Here is a 21,979-nt window from a genome sequence, read left to right on the forward strand (position 1 = left end):
GTCTATATTGCTCAGTATGTATATCAACTTCTTCAGAACCAACAGTGAACGGAAGACGGAAATATAAGAGAAGTGCATTTAAAACAGATAACAGGAGGCACTTCATTACATAAAGGGTTTTGGGAGTCTGGAACAAGTTATAATGTTACTGTGTGTTGTTGAAGGCATTATCATTGCTTCTTCCAGGAAATACTGTAGATACTGTAGATATCAGAAATACTGATGAGATCCTTGGATTACATTGCTGCTAAAAAGTAAAAGAACTAGATGGGGCAAATATTGTTCTCTTATTTCCAGATTGTTGATATTGATCTATTTTGCTTTCTTAGTGTAGTGTGTGGTATGCATATATAATTAATCCTAGTCAACATTAGAAAGGAGGAGTCACTTGGTGTCAAAGTGGTTTGGGAGTGATGGACTTAACTCACTTTGGCATGGTTCCCGTAGCACAATTATTCACTTAGTCATGGTCAGTTCATCCAATGAAGACAGCTTTATATTGTAATAGTTTTGAATATAGTTGGACATTTTTAAAACGTATATGTATATTTTCTACAGCAGCAGTACAATTAGTACAGTAGAATAAAGCTAGTAAAACCTGAAAAAGTTAAAGTTTAATAGACTAAAGCTAGTAAAACCTTGTGCTGCTGAAGTTGGTTGACTAATGAAAGTTATTTTCTAGTATGTGTTTTCTCAACATTATGATATTTTGTGCTATTGCTTCAGTTTTAAGAGGACTGTGGGAAAAACATTTCAATGTGTTCTGATTATTTAATCATTTAAGTTATAGTAAATAAAGGGTTCTCGGTCATATACTGTACATCTTTAAAAATTGTGTAAGAACACAAAAAAACTAATTCACATACTAAGAGAAAAATACACCTCAAACTCTAGACAAATGTGATTTTTTCAGTACCAGCTATAGTAGGTACTTTGGGTAATTGAGTGGGATAACCAAATCTTTTCTGATCCGAGAAGATGTAGAATTAATGCAAAGTTTTTAAAAATTATTTAATTAAATGTATTGTTGAATTATGTACCCAGTTCTGAATACTTAAGTGTATACAATACACTAAAATATAATAAGTGGCAGTGTATTAGGTTATTTGCTGTAAAGAACAGTTTATTTTATAGATATATGCTAATAAAGAAATTAAGAAAGGCATGTATTATATGTGATATTACACAATACATGTTAAGCAAAAATGAAATATGTTTAGGTTAACATTAATTAACATGTTACATCTGTCAAAATGAATTATGAATGGTTTAATACTTAATGCAGTATGGCTTAATATTATACAGTTTATTTTATTAATCATTACTAAGAGCATTTGTAGATTTTTCAGGTCAGGTTTTCTATATAATTAAATCTCTGTTGAGTGGAATGAATTAAGAATTTAACTTTGTGTGTGTCCAGATGCTCCCAGTTTTTTCACTGTGCCTCCTGACATCAGAGCATGAATAATATTTCAGCACCCTCCCCTTTTCTATGGTAAAAAATAAGCCAACACAATCCAGATGGCCATTTAGAGTGTTAAATAGAACCGTTTTTGGATCACTTTCTGCTATTCAAACATTTTCTTTACAGCCCAGAAACAATTGATTTCACAGTTGATGTTGTAAGGGTATAAGTTTACCAAGTTTCTTCATGGAATATTTGCTTCAAGAACATTTAAGATTCTTTTTCCTGAATCAGTACTGACTACAACTGGTTGTAATGTTTTTACCTAAAATATATTTGTACTGTAATGGTGACAGATACCATATTAATATGATTACATTCCATATTAAAAAGCATATAATTAATTATTTAATTATTACTATATATGAAAGGAGCCTTGAAGATGTTTAAATTATTGTTAGTTGTAGCTGTTATTCATAGTCATACTTTAATGTATTTTACTCATTTTAGTAGAATGACTTAAAACTTATTTTCAATGACTTTGATAGGTCAACATGTAATAAACTGAATTGTGTTACTTTATTGCATTAATACCGAGAGTGGCTTGGTGCTGCTTTGAAGTTGGTGAATTGGCCACTGTGAAACATTTATCATTGCTCATGCAACAGCTTCAATAACCTCAACTTGCCACCTTCATGAACTCTAAACATGTAGTTCTCAAACTGCCTGTAGGGAAATGTAAGTGACCTGATATGGGAATTTCATAGTATAAAATCTACTAGAGTCATGTTCTTTAAACTTTAAAGTTTAGGCATGTTCCACAAGCTTAAACTTTAAAGACTTATTCAATCACACATTTGCACAAGCCAAAGATTGTAGATCCTGCATGTTATTTTTTATTTTTCCTTCTGTTTTTCTTTCTCTTTACTTATATGTTGTATTTTGCTCTTATTTCTGATTATTTCTAATTAATTTATGTTGCGTTCTTCAAGAAAAGAAAATCATTTTATTATTAGAATATTTTAGAATAACATTGTTAGTAATATTGTAAAACTACAGTAATTGTATTTTATTACGGTATCACTCAACAAAAACATGTTTTACAATGCTGGTAATGTTTAATGCTAGTAGAATAACAAAAAAAATCAGCTAGCTAAGCTGCGTCCTAAATAAGCCATGAATGTTGCTACTTACATTATTATTATTATTATTACTCCTGTTTGAATTATGCTAAGGAGAACACAATTTCATGCTGTAGGCACTTAATCCAGATTAAACCAGAGCCTTGTCTTAGTGAGTCATGAGTTCCCAAACTTACTATACCTTAATGATTAATTTTTAGAAAAAATCAACTAGCTCTGAAATTACTGAAAAAAAAGATAAAACCATAGATGGATTGTAAGCAATCAACAAGTGAATCCAGTTAATTTCAAACTGAGTTCAGAGATTACCCTTTTCTTAAAAAAAACTGTATGTACATTAAAGATAGAAAACAAAAGCACTTTATTAAGTTTCTCAACAAGGGGTTTCAACAGAATAAATCTTTAGTGCATAATCACAGAAAATGTATCTATGACATTATTTCTTTTGTTTTTTATGAATACTCATAGTGCGTGAAGGATATCATTATGTCTTGTACAGCTTTTTATAAATGTAATGTACCTATTTGCCTGGCAAACTGAAAATTACTTATCACATATAGTGTATACTGTAAATCATGTAAGATCTCTTACGAGATTGGAATTGTTTATTTCCTATTTATGTTAAGCAGTGTAGAAGCACATATTATATTTATAAGTTAAGATGTATACAGTATGTAAAATATTTGAGACTTGAATTATGAGTCACTGTTTAACTATGCATAAAAGCTCTCTTCAATTATGTATCTATTACATCTATTAACTGTTGGTTCGTTTTACCTGTTAAGACATTTTAATTGTCCATAAACAGGCTTTATTGAATAATAGACAATTTATTGTAATATAAATTTGAACAGTCAGAGTAGGAAATATTCTTGTTAAGTATCCATTCTTACTGTGGGGAACAGAACATTGCTAAATGGCTAACATAAACTATGAAAGTAAAAAACAATACAGTTCTAAATGTAACTCAGACATATTACGTACAGTTTCAAAAAAACTTAAACCATTTATCACTCTGTCTCTTGTATATATCCATCACACATCCAGTATAAAAAACAGAATGTTTGAGATCTTATTTTTATTGTTTTTCTTACAGTTTGAATTAATCTAAATATAGATAACCTTATCTAAACAAGATAATGCACAATATTAAAAGCAAAACAGTGTTGATTTTTAAACAAGAAAAACAATGATAGTTCAAGGTGAATATTTTGTTATTCAAGATAATCTTTTTAACTGTTTTACGATTTTCAACCTTGTTTCTTCTGAAGGTGAGATGGACGCAGCATCTCATGACAGCATTCCCTAAAAAAAACCTTATAAAAGTTTGTGAAACGTGCAGCCAGCTGACGTTGATCCAAATGTTCAGTTCATACAGTAGTATGCATGATAGCTAACACATTTCGCATTCTTTTTAGAAAGATTTAATGTACATATGATCCTAGATCTATGTTCTTTTGTGATGTAGTCCTTGCCTTTGCCTAAGATCTGAATATCAGTTTTGTACCTTTCACAGATCAAGTACAAATAACATAAACAGTAGACAACAGAAAGTTGGCAAGACAGATCAACATTAAATTCCTTTGGCAAAATATACATCACGGTATTTAAGAGGGTTGTAAAAAAGAAAAACAATTTCCTAAAAGAAAGGCATTAATATTGCATTTCAAAACAAAATTAATAGGAACAGTTCAGGAAAACTGAGAGTGAACATAATAGTTTGCTTAAAAGATTTATTCAAATCTGTAAAAGAAAACTGATTTACAATAAAAGATTCATGCTCTGTTTAAGTACTGTATATTAATGTACCACAAAGCAGGACATTGATGGGTTCTATAAAATACATAGACATATTTGACTGAAAAGGGATGTTTTCCAGAACATTAAGACACTATGTGTTCAGAAGTTGAACTTTCTTCAGAAGAAATGTATGTAAGCGGTCTGCAACTGGTGTTGCCAACATAACACCAATGCAGCTGAGCTCTTCTTAGAGTTGTTTTCACCAGATTATCCAGTGATTGAAAACTAGTGAAAGGCTTTCATTGACACAATATGGCAAACAAGGAGCAACTCCTTCTTTCCAGTTTATGTAGTCTTTTTATTTAAATGGATCTTACACAATGCCCAGGCTCTTCACAGCATCAAGACTCAACCAGAAGTTCAAAATCCAATTATGATGTACACCAGATCACTGGAATTACAACACCCCATTCTGTAGTTATCCATGATGCTGACCTTGAGACATAGCAAATCCTGGCATTCCTTTTTGATCTCTTTAAAGATATTCTTGGGCTTTGAGGCAAGTACACTGGTGCTCTCTTTTATCCATCTGAATCACTTTTGCACATGCAGTCACATTCTTCATGATGTTCCAATAGTACGTCTGTCATGGATTTTTGCCATCCTCTTCCCCCACTTCTATGTCTTAGTTGGAGAACCTAAAAGAGAACTTCAGCATTTAATCTATGTTTTATTTTAAATCTATGTTTTATTTTAAATCAATTTTAAATTGATTTATTATGATGTAGCAAATAAATAAAATGAATTCTATAATCTAAAATGAGGAAATAAACATTTGGTCATGGGAATCCAAAATCTCTGCCCAACATACAACAATCACATTGAAATACAATGATAAGTGACTAATAATTGCTTTTACTGTATTTAATTAGAAGGAAAGTTTCAAATTTAATATTGTACTTATTATTATTTTGCTAGAATTTCTGTTAGTTTAATGGTGATTTGCTTTATTTAAATGAGGAAAATAATGTACACCCTATATTTTTTATATTTTCTTATTATGATGTGGTTAAATGTGACTTGCCCAATAAACCATGCATCAGTTTATTTCTAAAAAAATATATTTCAGTACTTCTGTCACTGTGCTTTAAAATCAAATGCTGATTTACTGATTTTTTTCAGCTCAGTAGATAAGGACTAATGAGCTATTTTTTAAAATGTTTGCAGCAATCTCCTCAGCATACTCCGCAAATACACCGCAACCAAATCTCAATTGCCAGACCTTTCGGTAACAGTTACTGCAAATAAGTAACTGACTAAGATTTGTGCTGACTAAGAAACTTTGAGACATGTTAATTAAGATAAACAAGTAACCGTCCATCCATCTACTTTCTGATTGCTTCATCTAGTTCAGGGTCACGGGAGAGCTGAACCCTGTAGGATAAGCAACAGGCACAAGGCAGAATACATCCTGGTCAGAACTACAGCCCATCACAGGGCACACACAGACACAAGACAGACAGGCACACATTCATAGCAGGGCAAGTTTTTACAGAAGCCAATTAGCCTATCAATATTTATCTGGATTGTGGGAGGAAACCAGAACAGGCAGCAATGTTAACTGCTGGGCCACTGTGCCACCCAGCAAGTAACTACTTCATCTAAATAAAAAATAATTCAAGGGGAATAGAAAATTATAATAAATCCTCTTGATTTAGGTTCAGAATTATGCTTGATCAGAGCTTGAAAAAAATCAATCAAAGAGTACCTCATGGTATTTCTTGATGACCTTGGTGGGAACACACTGACATTCAAAGCAGTTCTGGGCACAGCAGGCACAGTTTCCGCCACATCGCTTGACCAGAAGACAGTTTGGCCAGAAGATGGTGTCAGTTCGCTTCAGTTCCTCACGGAGAGACACAGAAAAGTTGCGTGGGGTGCAGCTGTACAGTCTCACTTCTTCCCTCAATAGGTTAAGATCCACCACTGAAGACAAAGGTCGAAAATATTAAGACAGGAGGCTTGTGTTTCTTTATCTCTTCCTGGCAAAAGTACTGCATGTATTTATTTAAGATTTTAACATGAACATCATAACATGTCTACTGTAAAGTATCTTACATGATAAGATAAACTAAGCCAAGCCAGGTGTGCAGTAAGGAGATAATAAAGTAATTAATTTAGCTTTGACAGGTGTTTGTTTAAAATGTACAGAATTACACTGGTATGGAAATGGTTTGGGGTTACTTTTAAAAGTTTTGAAACCATAGAATAAAAAGTAAAACCCACTGTATACATAAACCAAAAACATCTCATTTTGAGAACTGTTTATAAGAAAAACGAAAATATTTATGTCTTTATGAGGCACAGATAGACTATCTTTATCAGCCATTTCTTCTTTGAAATGTTATTGTAGGGCCTCCCCTTAAGTAAAGAACTTTCAAAAGGCTTTGGAGTTTCTTAAAAGTTGTGCCAAATCCCAGTTCTTTTCCATGAGGTTAGACAAGACATACACAGGCCTTTTTCAAGTTTCTTGAACACAGAGTCCTTATCATCCATCCATTTTCTAACTGCTTTATCCAATAAAGGGTAGCAGGGGGAGCTGGAGCCTAACTTGGCAAGCAACAGGTGCAAAGGCAGGATACACCCTGCATGGGATGCCAGTCCATTGCAGGACACACACAAAAAAAACACGCACACACTCACACCATTTTCTCAGAAGCCAATTAACCTACCAGTATGTCTTTGTACTTAGGGAGGAAACCAGAGCACCTGGAGTACACCCATGTGAAGATGGGGAGAACATACAAACTCCACGCATATAGTACCCCAGGAACTGAACCCAGTGCCCCAGCAATGCTAACCACGGTGCCACCAAGTCGCCCCCAAGGACCAGTGTTCCGTTCAAAGAACCATTACTTACTTAATTGATCAATTACTTAAACATGCTTTTCTAATTTTTAAATAAGTGATTTAGGGTGACCTATAAGAATAACTGGATCAGGGATCTCCAGGACCAGTGTTGGAGACTTTGATGATAGCCAAATCAACTAATTTAATATGGACACATCTACAATATTGGACCACATCTCCACATAGTAAGTTTACATTTTGCATCTTCAATGCTTAGTTTACAGTTTTTGTAGTCATTCTAATCTTGCTAGTACTGTTCCATTTTTCAATAACAAAATAAAAGTACAACATGATCACTTTATTTATCCCACAGATGTCTCCAATTATTAAAATCGATTTGAATATTTAATAAGCACATAATTTGGAGAGGAATAATGATAATGGATCACTAGTAACAGAATACACAAGCAAAGAAAATCCTGGCTAAAGTATACAATATGAACAGCTCTTTGAACAAATTTATTTTTTTACTGAAACCAATTGATCTTATAAATATATGAATTCAAAGCACAAGATACAATTTCTTAAATGAACAGAAAAAAACATACTATACAAATTGTATCTGTTAATGGAACCGTCAAGATTTATACTGAGAGGAAGTCTTGTACCTCAGCCCAGCATCATTTTGACTGCCTTTTAATACACCTTAATCCTATATTTCTAAGTGCCTGGTCTTGAACCAGAAACTTTCTAGGAGCAAGTCCTCCACCTTAAACCCTTGGATTGTTAAACCACATACTTCTAGTTATTTTTAAGAATAAGTTTAAAGGTGCATAATAGAATAGAATATTAGAATATTGCATTTTCTTATTTTTATTCATAGTATTTTATAATTTTCAAACAATGATGGAGTAGTGATGCTAAAATGTTTGGGGTGTGCTAATGTTTTAAAGTAAAAATGTGCCTAAACTGTATTTCTCACCATCTTTGGAACAGTGGTAGTTCTGTTGTTTTACTTCCTGATCTGAACTAAACTCTACTGGGGAGGTCTTCCTGTAAACAGGATAATTTATCATCTTCATGGAAAATGACAGGAAAGAACTGATAGGCTCAAGAACAGAATAATGGCTATATGTAGAGCTCCAGGTTTATGTCATCTTTGCCTGCAATTAAACGTTTCATACATTGAAGCATTAAACGGAAAATCAAAATCACGGCATTTCTGGGTTTACTAGTGCTGGATATTGTTTTGAAAATGGAAACAGAGAAACAAACTCCCTTATTCCAATTTCAGTTACTAGCAAAGTGACCATCTGCTATAGTAACATAGAGTAATACAGATGAAGTAAAAAATATAATTATTATATAGAAAATAGTATATATAGAATGTAAATTATACAGATCTTGGTTCTTAATTACTAATTTATTTTTATCCTGATCTGGATTTCTTGCTTATATAAGTTCTACAAGAACCCCCTTTGTTTTATTCAACATGCAAGAATTAGCATTGACTCCCTAATGCTTATTTTAAAATCCATGAACATAAGAACGTTAACCATAGGCCTCTGTGATCCCGTGAGCATTGTTGAATGTACTGTATGCTGTGACCCTTATTACTAGACTGAGAAAAATGAGTTTTCATGATTGTAAGATATAGAACATGTACAGTAGATAGATCACAGGCCCAAAATAAATACAGTTAAATTGGGCAGCAAGAGTATTAGGACTGACCATGAAAAAAAGTACATTCAGAGAGGAAACAAAAGTTCCACGTCCAGTGTGTAACACTAAAGCAGCAGCTGTTGTCAATAAACTTTTCATTGTTTCACTCCAGTTCCAAGAGTAATCTTTCAACTGCATTTGGCACATCAAGCATATGGGAGTGTTCGCTGTAGATTTTCAGATAACGTATTCCTAGCTGATGAAAATAATTATACACCAGGGATAAGCCTTTGCTCAACTACATGAAAGCAGGATGATCTGGGAAGAAAAGGACTGAACCTGTTGGCAAGATGGTGCATCTAACTTTCTGGCTGCCTGGAGGATAAGCTATTGATTAGCATAGAAAACTTTAAAAATGAAGTTAAGAGGTCTCTCTTATTGTGAAATGAAACTGTTACAAATATTATGTGCCCTCATGACTATGGTCGTAGTATCCGCTAGTGAGAGTAAGCACTGGGCAGCAACATTAATAGGATAATTTGCTTTGCTTCTGATCTGATCTTCTTTACATGGTTATCTTCTTCTCTGACTCTCTCATGATACACAAGCAAAAGACTATTCACTCATGCACTTTTAGTGTCAGCAGATAACAGAAAAGTTACAGTACTTTCTTCTAGCTGATGAAGCAAAGACTGCTCAGTCTCAAGACTGGTGTAAACTGGTCTGACATCAGAGAAGAGATTACTTTTCAGCAAGTTCCTAATACAAACAAGCCCCTCACCAATCATCAGTATTCCTGGGGAGTCTTTACAAGAAATTAGATTTAAGTGGCATGTTATCTTAAAGGTCACAGACTTTTTTTTTACCAAAATCTGTTCAATTTCATATAACATTAACTCTATAAAAAATGCCATAAAAGCATCAACATAGAATGTAGGGATACAACACTCTTGAAAGACCAGTGTTAATACGGTATGTGGATGTAAGCTTAGCAAATACACGTATGTTAGTTGTGTGACATGGATGGAGTAGTTGGCAGTCACACCCAAACTACTTAAATAAATAGTAAATAGTACCATGCCACCAACAGTCTCATGACAGTTGCAAATAAAAAAAATGAAAGAAAGCATGCCCATTCATTGCAGGGCACATGGAAAAACAGACACATTTACTTATTAACCTACTTACCTATTAATTTGCCAATTAATGTATCAGAAAGCCTTTGGATTGTGTGAGGAAACTTGAGCACCCGGAGGAAACCCAAGTGAACATGAGGGGAACATGCAGAGTAAACACAACACAGATACCACCCTAGTCCAGAACTGAGGTAGGAATGCTAACCGTCGTGCCACCATGCCACCCATTATATATCTTATATTAACATTCATAAAAAATATTTTAACATAATCTTCCATAATAAACATTCAATATACTGTTTCATCCTCTTTTTTTTTGCTTATTTGGAGTACCCAATCCCAACGTCTCCTTCGGAGAAATCTTGATTTTTTTTTAGGACTGCCAGATTAATTTCTCTTTGACCCAGCTATCTTAACTTGTTCAAATTCAAATTAGGGAGTGGCGGTCAATGTTCTGTTTTATATGATCAAGCTGTTTTATACCTAGAATTTATGCAGAAGATAAGCCTTAGTCCTGGAAGAAAGGTGGTCAATTAGGAACACCAGGACTTGATGTGACACTGTTCAAAACTAATGGCCAATATGAAATCCACTGCAAAATACAACACTTTAGCACATGTTACCACTGGGTACCCTCCAGGAAGGTCTATCATGCATCGTAAAAGGAAGTCATAAGAAACACTTTACCTCTGGATTTCCTGGGATGGATGAATGACTTGCCAAGTATGTGCCATGTTGGCTTATACAAGTCGTCCAAATCCAGCTGCCATCTTTCAGGATCCAAGTATTTCATAACTTCCTCCACTGTACTTAAGCCAGAAACTGCTTCAATTAACATGTCCATAGTCTGCAGAGAGGGTGGCAGCACTGCAGGGGATTCTGGTTCAGGTAGGCTCTAAATTTAAAATTTTAAACAAAGAAACATATTTAGAAAACAAAATGACAAAACATCTGGATAAAAGTACAGTGTACACCTGTGGGACAGAGTGGTGGCACTGTGGTTAAGGATCTGCACCTGTGGCTGGAAGGTTGCCGGTTTAAATCCCGTAACCGGCAGAGAAATCATACTTCGTTGGGCCCCTGAGCAAGGCCCTTAACCCCAGCTACTCCACGGGTGCCATATAAATAAATGGCTGACTCTGCGCTCTGACCCCAAGCTTCTCTCTCCCTGTGTGTGTCTCCTGGAGAGCAAGTTGGGGTATGTGAAAGGACAAATTCCTAATGCAAGAAATTGTATATGGCCAATAAATTAGCAAATACAGTATCTTACCTAACTTGCTAATAATCTAACAATGATGTTCTATATATACAGTATGTACTTATTAAAAATTTTCTGTTTGTTTACCAAAGACAACTTGATATAATAACCTGCATTAAACTTCCATGTAATTCTCTAATTCAGAGAATAAATAGTTCTTATTTTTGCTTTTTGGAAAATGGAAAGGACATCGTACAGTATATGTCACACCGTCCAAATTTGGCCCGATGAGTTGTAACTGACATTGCTGTCTGAGAGACAGTAGAAACCTTTCAAAGTAACTATTTTTGCTAAAATAGTAATGATTTTTGTTAAAAATGATTTTGGTGGAAAAGAGCAAATCAAAAAGAGTTCCAAATGTGATAAATAATTGAGATTTTAACTGAAACACCTTTGGTTGTAGTTATCTGAAGCCCATTTGGAATTTTAATGAGAAATGTCAATCAACAGAAGCTTGGGACCATCTTGGACGTTCAGGGTATAGTTTTCAGTCACTAGCAGTAAAGTTCAGAATATAGTTTTCAGCTATTAGTAATATATGTAACACAGGCATCATATCACTGACTGTATAAATGCTGTGTCCATTCCTCAACAAGAAAGCCTATTCCTGTGTGGTGGTGAATGATATTGCAGTTGTAATCAATGCCTAGCTGTGATCTATTGACAGCATATGAGTGACAAGGTCGGCAAGGAAAGACCTTGCAACACCTTGCAAAGAACAATGTGATACTGGAATGCATGTGGAACACTTGAAAAACAGCTCCGGTTAAAAAAAAATCACTGAGTGAGGCCTATGTACTGTTTATACTGTATGTGTTCTCTGAAGACCTGCAGAGGTGTCCAATGAGAGGAGGATATAATGTCTCATATTCACACAGCTCCTCTACCCATCTTCCTTCAGACATAAGGTAAGGGACAGAATGCTTCCTGACTAATATACTGTATATATTATATATATTACTATATAATGCTTCCTGACTATATTTAAACAGCCTTTAAAAAAATCAAGTGGTTGCACATGTTACATAAATTAACCTCTTTATTCAAAGCACTGTAAAAGAAAGAATGCCACAGAGACATATACAGTACATACCACTCAAACAAATTATTTAGTCATAATGGGCTTTTATTGCCTTTAAAGTGATTTTGGAACTCTGGAAATATGAGATAAGATATAATTAGACACAGCTGTGGTATACCAAAGGATCAAATCCATGTAATCAATTTCCTTCAGCCTAACCTGTTGACATTGTGCACTCAGCATTTTCAATACCTGTTGGCAGTCTTCACATCTTGATCGTTGCATTGAAGCTTATACAACTGAACATTCATGATAAAAAATGCTTTTATACTTAATAGGGGTAGTGATCTCCAAGTATAATTGGTGGGTCATGCTATTAACACATGAAACCAGGATGTCTGTAATAATATTGAATATTCTACATTGAGCTTTACAACATACATTTTATATCTATTCCTAGTTTTGATGTGAAAGTGAACTGTGTTTAAGACAGAATACAGCCAAGGAAAAGCTATTTTTGTGGAGACCTAAACAAGTCATTACATAAGAACATATTAAATGGTAGAAATGGGAAAAGGCCATCTGGCTCATCTAAAGCCTTTTGGCTAAAAGTAGCTAGGTAATCTGGATCTCATCCATGTGTTTCTTGCAAAAAGCATAAGTATTGACTTCAACACCATGGCTTGGTAGCCTGTTCCTCTTCTTTTCTAAAAGGTTTGTAAATGGCCTATGAATAGCATCTCACTTCCTTCAGTATAATTTGTAGAATAACTACAGACCGAAGAGACTTGTACTCTACTTATACTTCTTTATATTCTTCAGGCACCAATAACATTTCTGTCACTGCTATGCTAAGCATTTTGTAATTTTAGTGTGTCATGCAGTTTTCCTCTCTCCCTCTTGCCTTTGCAATATCCTTTATACTCAAGCTTGCAATTCAATCTCTTAATTTTCCATTGTTTTTTAATTGATTTATTACACCATTTGGACAATTTTCTAGATTTTGATATACTTGCTCTTGCTCCTAAATCTGTCCTAGTCTCCAAACAGAATCTCTTTACAGTGTTTCCATCCATTCTAATATTTTCATACTACTCTCTTTCTTTTTTTAAGCTCTCTTTCTTTCCTTCAAAAAGCTTTGAAATTTATACCATATTTTGACAGTCCTCAAATGCTTCCCTTGATTTTTGGATGACCACATTGATTTTGAATATGGTGCAGGGCTGTACCCCCTCTTTCACCTCCCCTGTCTCTTTGGAACAGTGTGTTGTATTCATGTTGGAACTCATGTTGTATTCATCACCTTCACTCTCCATTAATCATGTTTAGTATGATAGTACTAATTAAGGTAATACAAGTGTTGCTTCACATATTCTTTATTTACTTCAGTTTCTTTCTTAATTGTATGAGCATATCATTTTCCATTAAATGTGATGCAGTTGCATTATTGTGTATTATTGCATAACATCATTTTCCATAAAAATTGACTGTTTTACAAAATAATGATTATAAAACATGGGTTATGACCAGTCTATGACTGAATTCTACTGATGTGGTTTTTTATAATCCAAATTAAAATATCACAAAGTAAACATTGTAGAATGTTCCTCATTACAGATTAAATACAGTTCTAATTGCATCCACTAAATTAACCTACAAACATTCTATTTAAAAAGAAGAAATATTAGAAAGAAAAAACTGCTTGTTTACATACTGTATGTCTCTCAGACATAATGGATCTTTTGCTCATCTGATGAACTTATTTTATGATGATACTGTGGGAAACTCTAATAATTGTAGGACCTAAGACATACAGTAGGACACTAACATTTTATATAAAGTATATAAAGTATGCAACAATAGTGAGTTATTTTTCTCTGATTTTTCAAAATTCTAAAAAGTACACAAGACTGGGTTTTATGGGTTCCCATTACATGCAAGTAAAATAAATTTGGTTATGAATTGGGTATAAACCAGCTAGACAAATCTGACTGTATGACTGTAATCAGAAGAAACAAATTGATCAATAATACATCAGTGTAGGTGGATAAATAGTGAATTTAAGTTATTGTTGTATTCTCTCTTCCACCATTTAAGGTCCTTGTCTTTACCTACTGCCCTTTCATCACTTCTCCCCCTCATACAGTACATCCAGTCCCTCATCTATCCCATACCACTTTTCAATTTCTTTATTCATCTTCTGCTTGCTGCTTTGTTTTCCTTTTTTTCACTTTCCGCCTTCATGGGCTGCTAATATTTTTACATTGAATTTCTGTGGTGGAACCAGATACCATGAAAAATCAGAACTGCAACATCTTGGACCACCTTAAGTAAACAATAAGAAATGTCAACCCTTCAACTCAACACATGGATAAGGCCATAGTGTGCGGAAGAAGGCTTCAGCTTTCTGGGCCAATGGAAACCATTCCAGGGTAAAGGACATCAGTACAGATGAGATGATCACCAGCAGTCTTGGCACAAGAATCATCTAAACTAGAAAGGAAGGCAGAAGAATCCAAAGATAGTTGAATAGGAAGTTACACAGGGAACAAAGACCAAATGAGAATCAAAGGGAAAGATAAAGTAAAAGATCATCTAAATGCATGCTAATATCTAAGTTCTAGGAGTATGAAAACAGATGAGACAGCAGCCAAATCAGAAGAGACAGAGACAGACGTTAGCAGGCGATTATATTGTTAGTAGTTCAGGTGGGTAGCTGCGTCAGCATGCGTAGGCTGCAAAGGAACAAGTAATAGGTTTATTCCATGCTGAAAAAAAGAAGAAAGAGAACACAACGTTTCGGCCGTGGAGCCTTCTTCAGGTGTGAGATTATATTGTTACATGAATCACAGAAACCTAACTAACCGAAAATGGTGGAGAGAAATGTAACATTAGTAAATATACCAGATAAACAAAATAAGAGGTAACTTTTTATGAGAGACCTCAACTTTCGTGAGAAAGACCTATAGGAATATCAGCAGCAGAAACTGAAATGGTAAGCAGGGTTAAACGACAGCTTTCTTACGCGGTTTGTTAAAGCACCTACAAGAGGAAATGCTTGTATACACATGCAGGCATTGAAAATGCATGAGGTGTCAGTTGGTATACAGCAATAACTGCTGCTTTATGGTGAACACCACCACATAATACCATTATGTTTTTTCAAATAATCTAATGCAGGACTGGACCACAATATAAAACTGCCACATGAATCCTTAATGTATTGCAGTTGCTGTCAATCTTATTTCAATAACTCATACTACAACATGACCTGTCTCACTGAATTTCTCACAATATCAAATGCCTCTTTTTTCACATTTGTCTGTCACTTCCCTCCTTCAGCTACCACTTTGTAACTTCTCATTCTACAGGGGATCCCAGCTTCCTCATCCTCAAAGATGGAAAGGGAGAGGAGGGAGATTCAAGGGAGATCCAAACACATACAGTACTGTATTTTGCTTGGTTACATAACATCACTAATCTTCAATGTGTATTGTTTATTGTTTTTTCAGTGCCAATTTGTTATTTTGAATATTAATTATGAAAATTATATTATACATAGTGGCTTTAATAATTAGTATTTTAGAACAAATAAACAATGTGATTTCTGTTTCAGGGCATCTTTAGATTCCCTTACTCTCTCCGTGCATCCTGGAAATCATTGGGCTGGAGGTCAAAATGACCGGTACAACTGTTTTTAAATTTCCCTATGCCGGTAATCAGACTTTGATAGCTTTACACTATGGAGGTTCATTCATGTTATGTTCATGTCATTATCCCCCAAGAGGCAATTTGTTAAAACTACAACTTGTGCATTGGCCAGGAATTGTATCAGGGTCACCCAAATGTTACTAGAAGCACTAAAAACCAATAAACTCCCCAAGCTTGATGATATCTTACCACTTGTACTCAGTGAAAAGAGAGGTATTAATTCAGAAGCTGCTTACACAACTCTTCCAACATTTACTTAAGACACCGCTGGTGCCCAAGGACCCAAGGACACAATAATTGCTAATAATGTGGTACTTATAAGAGGGTGAAAAAATGAACCAAGTAATTATATGCCAATTAGTTTGATTTCTGTTGAAAACGATTATTAAACTCAATTAGAAGATCACCTACAGTATATGGAAATAATATCCTAAGAAAATGTCAGCATGGATTCAGAAAAGCTAGGTCTTGTCTAACCAACTTTTAAGAGTTATTTGAGCAAGCAGTAACGTTAATGAAGATATACAAGGCATATGATATGGTGTATTTTGATCTTCAGATGGCTTTGATAATGATCAAAGACAATTAATGCTGGTGATATGTCTATAGGGGAATATGAGGGTTATGAATGAGAAATAGGAATTAGTGGAGTACTACAGGGATCTGTAGTAGGACCACTGCTCTTCTTAATTTATATTAATGATCTAGATTCCGGAATGGTTTGTAAACCGCTCATGTTTGCAGTATGTTACCAGTATTTAGGATGACTAAACACTGTAAATGAAATTCAAAAATATTTAGCTACAATTCTCAAATTCCCATTCTACAGATGATATTTAAGACAGACAAGTGTAGGGTATTAATTGAAAACAGGAATTAGGAATGTCAATTATAAATCAGTTGCTATTCATTTGCCTTAATCTTTACACAGGTTCTAGCATTAACACATTTAGGTGTTTCAATTAAACTATATGGCCTTTCATTTAAGTAAAATAGTTTTTATTGAAAAACTATTTCTGTTGAGAGCTCTTTTCATTCTCTTAATGAATATATCATAATTCATTTTTCAAGGCTCTGTTGAAGAATATTTCAAGTACTAAAAATGAATTATTGGCAATACCAGCAAGTTCATTTCTACTTAGTAGATATTTTCAATATTTATGGATATGCTTAAAAATTGTCTTCAGATCACAGGAAACTATTTCATCTTAATAGCTTAACTTACAAATAATGAAGAAGGCTTCATTATCCTTCCTTAGGTCAGCTCATAGGAATTTAAATTTGACTCGCTCCTGAAGTTACTGTATGAACTCAATCATTGTCATTCACCATATATTTAACATTACAAAATAAGGGCTTCATTTTAGAAATATTCAAATATAGGAGTTATTATACTTAAGTATATACTTATTATATGTATATTAGTATTATACTTATACTTAGGTACTGTGATGCTGCATGGGGTGGTTCACACATGGACACAGGTTCTCAGGCAGGTCTCTGTCACAGACACACTCCAACACTCACTCACTGAAGCCCAAAGTGAGTTTAATACAGTGCAAGTAATCATCTGCTTCAGTACAGGAAATGGACCACAGCTCAATAGCTAATAATTAGCTCTTAAGTTATCAAATCATTATTAATAGACACAGGTGGGAATGACAATATATAAAACACACATTTTTAAAAGCTGAAGCCAATTGTAATATATCATACCAAACATATCTTAAGTAGAAAAACAAAATAAATTATGCTATGTTTAAGAAAAAACACATGAGGGGACCAAGTTTGGAAAACAGAAACTCAGAAAGTTCCTGTCTGAAGCAGATAATTATTTTTAGATTAAGTAAATTAAAAGATTGAAGGCAGTAACCCAAACTGAAGCAGAGCAGTGCCCATCTATATAAAAGTGTGATAGAACTGAAACAAGTATTTATTCTTTAGATTAATAGGTTTTACTTCAGTTACAGTATGTGTCAGGTTTTATAAAAACAGTAATTATAACTATACAGTACCTAATTAATTATAACTATACCTATAACTATACAGTACCTTGCAAAAGTATTCAGACCCTTTCTATGGTGACCCATTTTGTGAAGTTACAAAATTATGATAACACATTTGTTTAAACTTCATATGTTATTTAAAACCTAACAGTCCGAAGATTTCTAAGGGTAATAAGTACAGTAAATATCAGTAAACAGAGAAAATGAAATATAAAAATAGAAATAGAAATTAAACATGTTGATTGTAGAAGCATACACACCTGTAAACTCCATCTTTAAACAAAGCACCTCTGGAGGCAATTACAGGTGCAAGTTTTATGGGTAAGATTCTGCTAACTTTGTACTCTGACTTGGTGCAGTGTCTGGCTATTCTTTTTGGAACTTTTTCTTAACCTCTCTCAAGTTGCTTGGAGATCTCTTACGGACAGCAGTTTTCAATTCTTGACACCAACAGGGCAACTCAAGGACATTTGCTTCTTCTTCTTAGGTGTGGCCTTGTGTTTGGATTGTTTTACTGCTAAAAGGTGAATTTTGATGCTGTCTGAGTGATGCACTATGTTGGGTCTGCATCAGATGGAGAGCTTTATATTTACTCCAAAATATTCCACTTGTGTCTTATCTGACTATAAAACCTTTTGCAACATATTTACTTGATCAATTAGGTGCATTTTTGCCAACCACTTCTGGAATTTGAGATGTTTCGTCTTCAGTTCCATACAAGTTCCCTTTGTGGAATGACTGGATATTTTCTCTTGTTGATGCATGGACATTTTCTCCTTTCTCAGCAACCTAATTCTGTAGCTCTTTTAAAGTTGCTACTGGCTTCAGGATGGCTTGACTGATTGATTTTGGGGGACATCCTGATCCAGGGTGCTTTCCACTTCCTAATGATTGACTTTACCATGCTCAAAGACATATTAAGCCTGTGAAATGTTTTTATACCCTTCTCATAAATCTGTGCCTTTATACAATTTTATTCCTGACTTCTTTAGATTTCATGCCTGAGTCTTTGCTTGACGTTTACCACCTTAAAGAGACAGTTGTTTTTATTCTGCAATCATAAGAACTAACATTTGTACTCACAGATGTGACACATTAAGGTAATTTACGTTAATTAAGGTTTTCTACAGAAAAAGTTTGAAATCTTATGTGATCATTACTTTTCCATTTTTCTTTCATATTAATTATAAATTTTGTTTTAGTTTTACTTTTCATACAGTATGTGGTATAGACTGGGTATACAAAAAATATGATTTATACTTCAAAGTATAATGATTGTAAGCTTGAAAGCAACCAAATATGAAAAAATGCAAGGGTCTGAAGACTTTTGCTCTTGTAGGGACTTTTGCTCTTCTGGGTAGATTTCTACGGGGATATCTAATGGATAGAAAAGGTACAGTAGGTCTTGCTTAACTAACTTGTTTGAGTTGTTTGAACAAGCTCAACTACTATGGACACACACAGAGTATGGCATGGTATACTTAGATTTTAAGAAGGTTTTTGATAAAGTTCCTTGTTAAAGGTTCATTTTTTAATTATAAACAGTTAACATTCAAGTAAGATGTAGATTGAGGACACTAGGTCTGTGAAGTACTTTTATACCTTTGTTACCACTCCTACAGTATGTAGTTAAGTCACTGCATTTAAATGAAAAATGTTAGCTTTTCAGTTCAGCAATTTTTGGTAAATCTGTTCATATTTGATATTAATGTTTTCATATATGTTACATTGATATAACCTTCAACTTTAACTGGTCTCATAGGGAGAATTAGAAAATTGTGTATAGTATTCTCCAAAGGTCATAAACATAAGTCACTCAAGAATACATTATATTGTATTCCACTGCTTTGACTAAAAAGTGTTTCAAATTGGCTGCAGGCTGTGTCAATCTTCTATTGGGAAAATGGCTTAGAATGCAGTCACAGGCATGTAAGCAAATATGCTTGCCAGGAACAATTGACAATAGGAACTGTGTAGGCATGAATTTGGAAAAAAAAACTAAATGAAGAGCCAGACAGAAGAGATTTCTGAGGATGTTCTCTGGTCTTTCACAGAGAAAAAAATAAGTACAGTACAAAGTAGTATATTATACTAAAATCTTAAAAGTACAAAGAAACACTTCAGGTAAAAAAAAAAGTTATTTTGAACAATTGTAATTTCATCCATTTAAATAATTGAAATAATAATTACAATAATAAATAAAGAGCCCACTTAATAGCAAATAATTCAAATTGAAGTTAACTGGTAGGGAAATTTCTAACCAAAGGTATTTGTGATAAACTATGGAATACACAATATATATCAGATGGATATGGTTGGTTTTAGAATGATATAAATCAATTTTTAACTTCTATGAACATATGTTTGGGAGACAATTAATGCCAATTGAATTTTCTACATGTCATTAATAACAACGCTAGCTTTGGAAATAACAAATCTCACTACAGAAATTTCACATTTCAAACAGTGCTCAGTATTCTTGCCTTTACTCCGAGCTCTAGTTCTAGCCTTCGGTGCATTCTTCCCTGATCCCTGCTTTTGTCTCCTGTTTTCTACCCTTATCGTTGTTCCTGATTTTTTCTGCTTGTAGCTTCCTCGATTAGTTTCCTTCAGTTTAGTGTTCTCAGCCCCTGATCTTTTGTTTTCCTCCTGGACTTCTAACCTGGTTTTTGGATTTTGGCCTGTTTCTTGACTCTGTTTATTGGACTGTGTTCCTGGACCTGGATTCTTGACTTGTCCTTCTGGTTTGGACTCCCGTTTAGACCCTGGCCTTGGATTTCCCTTATTCACTGTTTGGGATCTTTGTGAGCTTGGAACCCACATAGGGTCCATTCCCTGTTTACGAGCTGTGGACCAGCCTAACAGAATACTGAGCCGCCTACATGGACTCTGCGGAAACTAACGAAATTCGTGCAGTGCTGGCTCAGCATTCGCTCTCCCTGACTCGGCTCCAGACTATGATCCAGCAACTCTCATTTATCAATTAATCATTTATCCCAATTAGGAGTAACCTTTACACCTCCAGTTCCTCAGCCTCCCACGCCTCCTCCTGCTGCACACCGGTCACCACCTCTAATTACCCCGGAGAGGTTTGATGGCACCCTGTCCAAATGTTGTGGATTTTTGGCACAGTGGTCACTGGTTTTTAAACTGCACCCTGTGGATTATCCTACACCACAAGAGAAGATAGCTTTCATTATCACCCTGTTATCTGGACAAGCCCTTGAATGGGTCACTGCCCTTCTGGAGAGAAATGCCCCTGAAGCCTCAAACTTTGAACTTTTTCACGAACGTCTCCAGACAGTTTTTAATCATCTTGTTCCTGGTCAAGATGCAGCTCTTCATCTCAGAACTCAAGGTAAATGCACAGCTGCAGAATATGCTATTGGGTTTTGCACTCTGGTGGCGGAGGCTACATGGAATGATGAAGCACTTATTGCTATCTTTCGTCAAGGGCTTTCAGAGGAAATAAAGGACCATCTCATAGTACATCCTTTGAAGGGCAAATTGATGAGGTTATCAATCTTGTAATTGATGTTGACAATAGAATCAGAGAAAGACACAAAGAATGTACCCAGAGTTCTCCCCCCAACCTATTTCTTCTGGGTAGACCCAGCAAATCCTCTCCTTCACCCCCTAAGGAACCCATGCAACTTGGGCACATGTGGTTATCTGCTGCGGAAAAAGAGACAACAAAGAGAGGACTGCTGCCTCTACTGTGGTACCCAAGGACACTTTTGTGATCATTTCCCAGTGAAACATCAAAGATACCCATGCTCACCAGCAAGAAAGTAGTCACTAGTTAGTGGTACTCCTTTCTAGTAAATCTACTAAGGGTCTCTTTGTTCCAGCCACTATATCTTGGGGTAACATTAAACTTCCTCTTCTTGCCTTTGTTGACTCAGGTGCTGCAGGAAACTTCATTGACTCCACTCTAGCACGCTCCTGGAATATTCCCTTGAATCCTCCTCTCCATGTCCAAGCTCTTGACAGATCCCCTATAGCCACAGGCTTTATTAACTAGCGTACTATTCTCCTCACCCTTCAG

At 34.8% G+C, this 21,979-nt stretch overlaps 1 protein-coding gene across 1 annotated transcript in view; it reads right to left on the bottom strand.

Moving 5' to 3' along the window:
- Positions 1–2,891: 2,891 nt before the first annotated feature.
- Positions 2,892–21,979, bottom strand: part of pdgfc (platelet derived growth factor c) — a 104,229-nt gene continuing 85,141 nt past the window's right edge. The window contains exons 4-6 of the mRNA XM_088917220.1: positions 10,623–10,830; positions 6,056–6,273; positions 2,892–4,985 (exon numbers count right to left, since the gene is read on the bottom strand). Of these exons, the coding sequence (XP_088773346.1) occupies positions 4,869–4,985; positions 6,056–6,273; positions 10,623–10,830 (543 nt within the window). The 3' untranslated portion in view covers positions 2,892–4,868. The remainder of the gene's footprint in view (positions 4,986–6,055; positions 6,274–10,622; positions 10,831–21,979) is intronic.

The sequence above is a fragment of the Atractosteus spatula genome, chromosome 1, assembly GCF_055471065.1.
Source record: "Atractosteus spatula isolate fAtrSpa1 chromosome 1, fAtrSpa1.hap1, whole genome shotgun sequence".
Lineage (NCBI taxonomy): Eukaryota > Metazoa > Chordata > Actinopteri > Semionotiformes > Lepisosteidae > Atractosteus > Atractosteus spatula.